This window comes from Pholis gunnellus (assembly GCF_910591455.1).
Source record: "Pholis gunnellus genome assembly, chromosome: 1".
NCBI classification, from domain to species: Eukaryota; Metazoa; Chordata; class Actinopteri; order Perciformes; family Pholidae; genus Pholis; species Pholis gunnellus.
This window is the reverse complement of record NC_136528.1, coordinates 26,949,273-26,958,704: the sequence shown is the minus strand read 5'-3', so window position 1 is coordinate 26,958,704 and position 9,432 is coordinate 26,949,273. Positions and strand designations below refer to the sequence as shown.

At 44.8% G+C, this 9,432-nt stretch overlaps 1 protein-coding gene across 1 annotated transcript; it reads left to right on the top strand.

The window, feature by feature from the left end:
- The first annotated feature begins 4,330 nt into the window (after positions 1–4,330).
- On the top strand, positions 4,331–9,388 carry lysmd2 (LysM, putative peptidoglycan-binding, domain containing 2). Its single transcript, XM_079164055.1, has 3 exons — positions 4,331–4,733; positions 5,631–5,947; positions 8,784–9,388. The coding sequence occupies exons 1-3, from the start codon at positions 4,485–4,487 to the stop codon at positions 8,833–8,835; spliced, it is 618 nt and encodes a 205-aa protein (XP_079020181.1). The 5' UTR covers positions 4,331–4,484; the 3' UTR covers positions 8,836–9,388.
- Positions 9,389–9,432: the final 44 nt, after the last annotated feature.

Genomic DNA, 9,432 nt, shown 5'->3' with positions numbered 1-9,432 from the left:
GTTTTTGTTTTATAAGGTCAGCTTGAATAGCTGCCTTGTGAAATATCATATTGATATCATCAATGGCCTTGTTTACACCATCTCTGGTGTGGATATATTGATGTTGGTCATATATTGATATGTCATCTATCAGATCAGGTGAGTTCAAGGCCATGATGAATTTTTCTCCGCTGTCTGGGGCCCATCGGTAAGTAGGATTTAATTTAAACAGCTTACTGGGTTCCTTTTTTGTGTCATTCCTTTGACCTGAGAGTTTAAAGAACACATTTATTTGGTTGTGGTCTGAGAGGGGGGATTGTTGTCTGACAGTGAATGCACTGATAGTGGAGGGGTCCATGTCAGTGATTGCATAGTCTACTACACTAGATCCAAGAGCTGAGGAGTATGTGAATCTTCCTAAAGAGTCCCCTCTGAACCTACCGTTAACTATGTACAGGCCTAAGGCCCGGCAGAGATGCACTACCTCCTTGCCACTTTTATTTATTTCAGAGTCAAGGTTGTTCCGGTGGGTGATGGTTGGTGTGGTAAATAGGGGAGCCTGACCAAACACATGGTTGTTGCCCTGTGGGTCGATGACATCAGGTACAATTCCTGTTCGTCCATTTAGATCTCCAGTTAGGAGCACGTTTCCCTGGGCTTGGAAATACGCGATTTCTGAATGGAGAGTTTCAAAAATGTCTTCCTCAAAATAAGGAGAATCTACTGGGGGTATGTAAATAGCACAGAGATATAGATCCCGATCAGTTATTCCCAGGGTTTGATCTAACCTTAACCAAATGTGTGATTTACCCTGTTTTACGGTTGAGATCTTTTGGCAAAGGTCTCCTTTATACCACACCAAGATCCCCCCCGATGTTCTGCCTTTGCGTATGTTTTTAAATTTGATAGAGGGCACCATGACTTCATTATATCCTGGAGGACAGTGAGTGAGCAGATCATTGTGACACCATGTTTCTGTTAACACAATTATATCAACATTTTTGATAGATTTCATGAATTCAGGGTTTCCACTCTTCAGTTCAAAAGTTGAGGAGTGGAGACCCTGAATATTCCAACAGCTTATATGAAATGAACGCATTTAAAAACAATCAAAATGAACCTGTATAGTGAGACAAATATAAAAAACACCTACAACTATCTATATATTTACAATACTGAATAATAATTTTGCTTAGCTGAGCAGAAGTCGGGTGCACAGGGTGCGCAGCATCTCTCTGATGTCTCCCAGCTCAGAGGTAGCAGGGGGAGGGACTGTGGTAGTAGGCTGGGCTACAACTGCAGCATAACTCCTCTGTTTTGGGTGGGGAGGTGGGTAAGGGGCAGGTGCTGCTATATGTCTCTGCTGATGTGGGTGGGGGGGTGGGTAAGGGGCAGGTGCTGTTGCATATCTCTGCTGATGTGGGTGGGGAGGGGGGCCGGGGGCAGCTATTGCTGCATATCTCTGCTGCTGATATTGTAAAAGGTGGGCAGGAGCCGAGGAGAGGGAAGGTAGCCTCCTCTGGTTCTGCTTCATACTTGGGTGGTGGTGGGGGGGAGGAGTTCTGGGAGGTCTGGGATGGTCTCTAAAGCTCGTAGTAACGGAGGGGGTGGAAGGATTGTGTCCCAGGGCCGTGTCTTTGAGGGTCTTTGCAAATATTCCCATCCTTTCCTTGTGTAGATGGAGTCCATCATAGAGGTCCCAGGTGCCGATGGTTGGGTGGAGGGCCAGGTGGACATTAGGTAAGGGGGCACATCCTCTTCTGATCTCCATATTAATGTCATGGATGACATGGGGAGGGGTGTCCGTCCTAGGCAGCAGGGTGGAGATCACAATGCGGGTGTCAGGGAATTCTTTACTGGCCTGCTCTGCCATCTTCCTCACTGCCTCAGCAGTGTTCTTACGGAGGCTGTGCAGGTCATTTGTTCCTGTGTGGATCACCATGTATTCAGGGCTCCTGAAAGTCTCCTTTTTTAACAGCTTCATTGCCTGGCCTGTGGTGCTGCAGCGTTTAGAAAGCACTTTTTTACCAGGAAAAAGCTTGTTTGTGTCCAGGAATTTCCCATTAGAGTCAGTCAACAGGACCACTTGTGGGGCTTGGTCTTCAGGTTGAGTGGAGGAAAGCTGGGATGGGCAGAGCTGGCTGTTGGTAGCTGGCTGTGTGGATGTATCAGGAGGTGCCAGGGTGCTGTTGGGCTGGGTGTAGAGCAGAAGGGGTGGGACAGAGACAGGGCAGGGGTTTGGGACACTGGCAGGGAGAGTTTGTGTCTCTGTACTTCTCATTGTTGGGACGGATGAGAGTTGGTCTGTCAGGCGTTGGACTTGTCTGGTGAAGCTCCTTTCTCTATTCTCAGCATCCTCCTTCACTTTGGCTAACTGAGTACGGAGCACACTGTTCTCCTGTTTGAGTGCCTCTACACTTCCTCTGAGGTCAGATGCCAAGGCCTGGTTGTCTCTCTTGAGCTGCTGGAGCTCCTCTTTAAGCTGTTGTAGAGTGTTGTCTGGGGGGTCAGACAGTCTGGCCTGGGTCAGCTCTTTGAATTCAGCAAAGTCCAGCTCCAGCAGGGCCATAGTCTCCTTCAGCTTGTTGGTGGAGTTGGCAGGTGTGGGAGGGGCAGAGATGGCCAAGGTGGTGAGGTTCTCTACTGGGTTATCATCATCTTCACTGTCAGAGGGGACATGGATCCTCTTGGTGCCCAGCTCAGCTTTCAACAGTGGGAATACCTCTTCAAAGGACTCCAGGTTGGTTTCATTCCCTTGGACCATTACCTTTCCTTTGGTGTAGTATGTGATGGTAAGCAGAGGGTCATCCTTGTCAAGGTGTTCATCTTTACAGATCTTCAATCTGCCTCCTGAGCCGATGCCCTCACTGGATACGTATGCATAATGGCTGCACAGAGTATCTTTCCACATGTAAATCGAATCAGTGAAGAAAATGAGGTTGTTCTTCTTCCTTCCTTCTCTTTGTTGGGCGTAGTCGGTGAAGAGGACCTCTGGGTTTTCTCGTAGTGTCTTGTCCTTGTGTTTCTCTCTGGCTGTTACACGTTTACATTCAGCAGGGTATTCCATCTCTCTGCTCTCTGCTCTCACAGCTGTGCTGGGAGCTGCCTGCTGACCGGTTTCCATGGCGACCAGTTGTTTGGACCAGTTGTTTACTTCCAAGAGGCGCTAGGCTAGCTATTTTCTTTGTTGGCTTTTCTAGCCCAAAAATACTGGTAAAAAACTATACTATGTACAGTCCACCAGATATATCAATGCTACCAACAAGGATCCTTCAATTCTTCTTCTTGTCTTCACAAAATATCTCTTCTGTTACCTTCTGGTAGCTTCCTTAGTGCAGTTTCTCCTTAGCCAGCAGTTAGCCGCTAGTCGTTGGCCGTTAGCAGTTAGCCTGCAGTTAGTTGACATCTAGTTGTCAACTGACATATATATAGATATCTATGTATCTATGTATCTATATATGGATACTGAGATACTTCTATATCCTTTTTGAAGATCATCTGAAGGTTATCTTGCAATTTGTCTCACTTTTTCAGGTCCAAGTCTTAGATGAGTTTAGGAGCTCATTTCTCGTGCAGCTACTCTTCTCGGAATCAGTTGGAGTCGGAATCAGTCTCTCTCTCTCTCTCTCTCTCTATCCATCTCTCTATCTATCTATCTATCCATCTATCTATCTCTCTATCTATCTATCTATCTATCCATCTCTCTATCTATCCATCTATCTATCCATCTATCTATCTATCTATCTCTCTATCTATCTATCTATCTATCTATCTATCTATCTATCTATCTCTCTATCTATCTATCTATCTATCTATCTATCTATCTATCTCTCTCTCTATCTATCTATCTATCTATCTATCTATCTCTCTCTCTATCCATCTCTCTATCTATCTATCTATCTATCTATCTATCTATCTATCTATCTATCTATCTATCTATCTCTCTATCTATCTATCTATCTATCTATCTATCTATCTATCTATCTATCTATCCATCTATCCATCTATCTATCTATCCATTTCTCTATCTATCTATCTATCTATCTATCTATCTATCTATCTATCTATCTATCTATCTCTCTATCTATCTATCTATCCATCTATCCATCTATCCATCTATCTATCTATCTATCTACAAACGTTCTTAATCATCTTGGTCTATGGTATTATGAATTGTTTTATAGCCTTTCATCAATTGTTAGAAATCATCAAATTCTTCGTTATATGGAATTATTTTGAAAGTGTAACCGGAAGCTGTATTATTGTTGTTCCTCCCGGACGTCCAGGACGTCTTTACGTCGACGTAAGGCTCTGTGACAAAAGCTACCCGTGGTGGTAGCGGTTCCCGAAACATGCCTCTTATCCCCCGGGTTGACATGCAGAGTATGACCGGGGATGGGAATCTCCCAGCCGCCTGAACCAGCGATTAAGGTGACTGCAGCGGGTCGACTGCAGCGTTAAAGCACACAGAGGTAACCGGGGGCTCTTTGTTTATTCAAGAGAAGATGGCGGAGTTTTCGCCCGTCCTGCCGATGCGGGATGGAGGAGGAGGACGTTTTGGCCAGCCCATCTTCCCTCGGTCCAGGTCCGGTTCCGAGTCCGAGAGCGAACTGTCCCAGGGCTTGGCCCGGACCAAGATCCGGTCCTACGGAAGCACAGCCAACGTCACGGCCTCCCTCGGGGAGAAGTACATAGAGCATCGGGTTACAGACAGTGATACCCTGCAAGGGATCGCTCTCAAATACGGTGTCACGGTAAGGTTGCCACGCAAACACTTCCATGTTTAGTTTGTGGAGATGTGATGGAACATGAAATCAGTGTTAATGCACACGGTCGGTCAGAGGAGCCAAACACTACAGCACGCCTATTTTCCCCATCATCACGTTTACTTCTGGATTCTTTGATCTGTCAGGACACTATGGTATGATTTCCCTTCACAGCCAGTTATTGGAGCAAAAATACATCTATATATATTTATATATATATATATATATATATATATATATATATATATATATATATCTCACATTAAAGCCTAGTTGTATATTAGCTCTTTCGAGATGTTGCTGTAGCATCACTCCAAAACATTCAGGCTATTTCTTGTGTTTCACTTCGCCTGTGTGAACAGGGCTCACTTCTTCATTTTACTTTGCAAGTCCCATGTATACTTCTGCAGCCAAGGCGGCACTACCAACCTGGCAAAGTGGCTCCCGGTCCCCGGGGGCCCCCAAGCTCCTCAGACTCTTTGGTTTCAAAAGCCCAAGGTTCACTGCATGTTAATTGGTTGTCTAATGAGATGTTTGACCAAATGTCTAACCCTCTTCCCAATGTATTTAGTTTTAATGTGTATCCAAAGATGTTTTTATTGCCATTTAAAATGCATGTAAAAAGAAAGTGTGTTTTTGTTCACTTGTTGGGAATTAAAAAGATTTAATGTCATGTGGACAAATTAAAACCAACTCCATATATTCACATCAGTGACACAATATATAAGATAATCCTTTTATTAGTGTAATACAAGGTGTTTTAAGCTGACTCGGTCCTCAGGTCTATACTGAAGTGCAAAGGATGAAAACATGGAGGGAGACAGATGAGTGACAGAAATGATGCTGTTCTAACACTGTCTGTTTGCTGTCACCCTCACATGCCAGATGGAGCACATCAAGAGAGCCAACAAGCTGTTCAGCAATGACTGCATTTTTCTGAAGAACAGCCTCAACATCCCCGTGCTGTCGGAGAAGCGCTACATATTTAACGGACTGTCTCTGGACTCTCCCGACGGGGACGGTGAAGCAGCAGATCCACCCCGTGTTGCGTTGCGTGACATCGAGGGGCCCTCACCGCCCCACGAGGACTCCAAACCCCCCCAGCCAGAGGAGCTGTCAGCCAAAGACTTCTTACACAGACTGGACTTGCAAATCAAACAATCCAAGCAGGCGGCACGCAGGCTGAAAGAAGAGGAAGTAAGGTGAGGTGTTGAACACCCCCCCCCCCCCCCCCCCCCAACCAACCAAACCGCTGCTTATTTCCTCTGTGTTGTTGACGAGTGCACACTTTCAGACCGGGCTGGGAACGCTCATTGGTAGTTATTGTCTTTCTGAATTTGGCTAAATTAGAAAAGTAGCATCAGTCAGCTGGTATTTATTGTGGGTGTGGGGGCTGACTGTTGCCTAATGAACGTATGATGGAGACCTGTCTGTGGCACATGTACGGGGTGAAACAGACAGGACACATTTGTAAGTTTGGTATGATGAAGTCCATTACCTGCAGGCATTTGTCCTGGTAAAAGCTCTGTTTTATTTTGTCACCGCGTTACTGTTCACAGACCCGTTTCCCCCCAAAAGCATCGGATATAGACCTGGGACTAAAGATCAACCTTAATGCAGTGAAGTGCTTGTCAGAAACGAGGCCTAGACTCCCATCCCTCTGCTCCGGCGTTGATTGTCAGGAATCCCGATAGGAAGATAGGAATCGGGTTTTTTTGTTTTTTTTTGCCGACCTGCTGCACTAGTCGGGTGCCGCGTTCTGCTACAATTCAGATAATTAGAAGGAGACCGGCTTGCTGAATCAGGCCGGAGCTCGTCTCCCTGTGCGTCTGCTCAGTGCTGAGGTAGTAGTGGATGCCTGGCAGACCGCCATTCATTCATTCATTCATAGACAGACAGGCGTTGTTGGCACTGTCAGTTTAGTCAGGACTGAGTCACACCACGGCAGGTTCCTCTACAGACATAGAGAATAAATATTCATTTTCCACGTCAGGCTCTCTAAAAGTGTCTCGCTCGTACTACAGTGGCTCCTGTAGCAGCCGTTATTTAAATTCCCTTCCTGTTTTTGGCAGCTGCTCTGGTCTCAACTGTCCTTTTGTCTCTGATTTCTATCATCAGCGCCAGTCTGACACCGTGTGCCAGAACCGTAATAGATCTCTAATTTCTCCTGAAAGAACAAGGAGGGGTCTTATCACATTCATCTACCAAACATTTCATACCAAATGATGTCAATGTAATCCGCCCACAGAATGATAGCATGTAGGATTTCAATGTTTTCCTACATCCTGTCAGGTTGATTCTGATTTGGTGTTGCATGTCATGACGTGCCAGTAACCCTAGAACCGTGTTTTGTTTTTACAAAGGCACGAGCCAGAGTAAACGCGCAGAACAAAGTCTTTTAATGTCTCTGTTAAGTGTTTACCTACCTACCAAAGCCCAGCTCTGTGTGAGGCCTCGTCTCCAGCCACATCAGAGGTTTGCTGTGGAGCTGCTGTGTGTGTGTGTGTGTGTGTGTGTGTGTGTGTGTGTGTGTGTGTGTGTGTGTGTGTGTGTGTGTGTGTGTGTGTGTGTGTGTGTGTGTGTGTGTGTGTGTGTGTGTGTGTGTGTGTGTGTGTGTGTGTGTGTGTGTGTGTGTGTGTGTGTGTAGACAAACACGGGCTCGCTGCCTGATTTCCAGAGTAAACACAGGCCGCATGTCCGTTTGGCTTCCTCCCTCTGATGGAACAAACCACAAACCGACTGCATTGCACCGATACATTTCCTTCTGGAGGACCCTATATCTTCATATATGGATTTACATTATGAAGATTTTGTTTTTTATCTCCAAACTGTGGCCACATTATGCAACAACCTCAGTCATTACTGTGCAGTCCTGCAACTTGCTTCTAAGCCTAAAGATGTCGTTCCTGTCACTTCCTGTCATGTATATTTATCGTTTAACAACTTTATTTCTATATTACGTTTGGAAAAAAAACAACAGAGTTATGGAATCGTTCTAAAGGCTCATAAAGAGAGAGGATGATATGGGAAACAGGGTGAGAAAAGAAACAAAGACTCCGAACATGTGGTTGTGCCAAATCAGATGACGGAAACATGATATGAGTCAGAACAGGTTTATAGTAAAGTAGAACAAGTGTTGTGGAATATGTAGATACATATCCTCCAAAAAGCCTTAATATAATAGACTGATCCCTCGATAAAGAGTTCTTCTTCTTCCCTCAACTGTTTATTGTGAACATCCAGATGCACAGGGAGAGTGTAGAAAACAGCACTTATAAAGATAACTCTTTCCTTTTTCTTTTTTCTTCTTTAATTGGTGCCTTTTGTGATCAGTTCAATGTTGAATTTGTTAAATAATTACCTTTCATTTTTTAATTCAACAAGCAATTTGCTGCACTTCAGCAGTATACTGAAAAGGCAGAACCGAGTACACTTCGCTTTATTTATCTCAAGTAATGCCGTTATCGCGATATTCAACATTATCGCATATTTGTCCACATAAAGTGCAACTCTGTTTAAAATCCCTCAGGATGTTTCCATGTTGTCACGAAGAAGAAGAATCTATAGGAACATTATTTTAGCCTCGTACTTTGACTGTTCTATCTCCTCTATTGATTCTGATCACTCTAATTAACTGTACTCCGGACTGTGTCTCTCAACCTTGTGCATAGTGTGAAAATGTACAGTAGCACTACAGGAAACAAAAATACTTCCTCCCAATTAAGGAGGCAAACATTTCAAAAGAGAGTAGCCAGTTAGGAGCAAAAGTTGATCTTCAAGATTGAGCTCAAGACATCGTTGCGTTGTACCGAGAGGCCAGATGAGCGCTGACAGAGAACAACGCGGCTGTTTGGTTAGCCTCATCCATTATTAGCACACGGTACGCTCACCTTGTCACTGTTCAGCAGAGGAAGAAAGAGGGGAGAGGAGTTAAAGAAAGTGTGTGTGTGTGCGCGATTGCATTAAAATGAGTTTCCACTGTGGGAAAACTCCCCAGAAACGTAAAGGTTATCTATCTTTTCTTTTTCTCATTCGCAGGAATGATCAGGAGGACTACACGGCCCCCACGTCGTCATATCAGGAGATCTAAAGGACCCGTCTGTTTTCTGCAGACACACACGCTCCAACAAACAAACAGTACCGCAACCACATCGCTTTTTATTTAAACTTTTCTCTTTACCGTTCTGCTTTTACCAAACCACGTTAAACAGAAGTGTCATGTTTGCCTTTTTATTTATTGATATGTAACTATTGCGATGTAGGTTTCTTGTTTAGTACAGCTTTACAGCTCGGAGGAGCATCTGATATAAATATCGTCCGAGCACACGTGCCCATCCACTCATCATATGCTTGACGCTACTGTACAGAACCCACCTGCTGCATACGTACACACACACACACACACACACACACACACACACACACACACACACACACACACACACACACACACACACAGCGCTAAGCGATTCCAGAGGGACGTGCTTGTTAAAGTTGCGAACCGCTTCTGATTTGCTAAATCCGCTCTTATAATAGTATCACTGGAAAGTATATTCAGGCCTTCCTCATCAATGTTTACCCTGTACGAGCTCAGCCCAAACAGCAGCGGTGGATAGACTCGAGCCTTTGAACACGTTCCGTTTTGCCTCATTCAAGCTTTGGTCTTTGGGGGGGGGGGGGGGGGGGA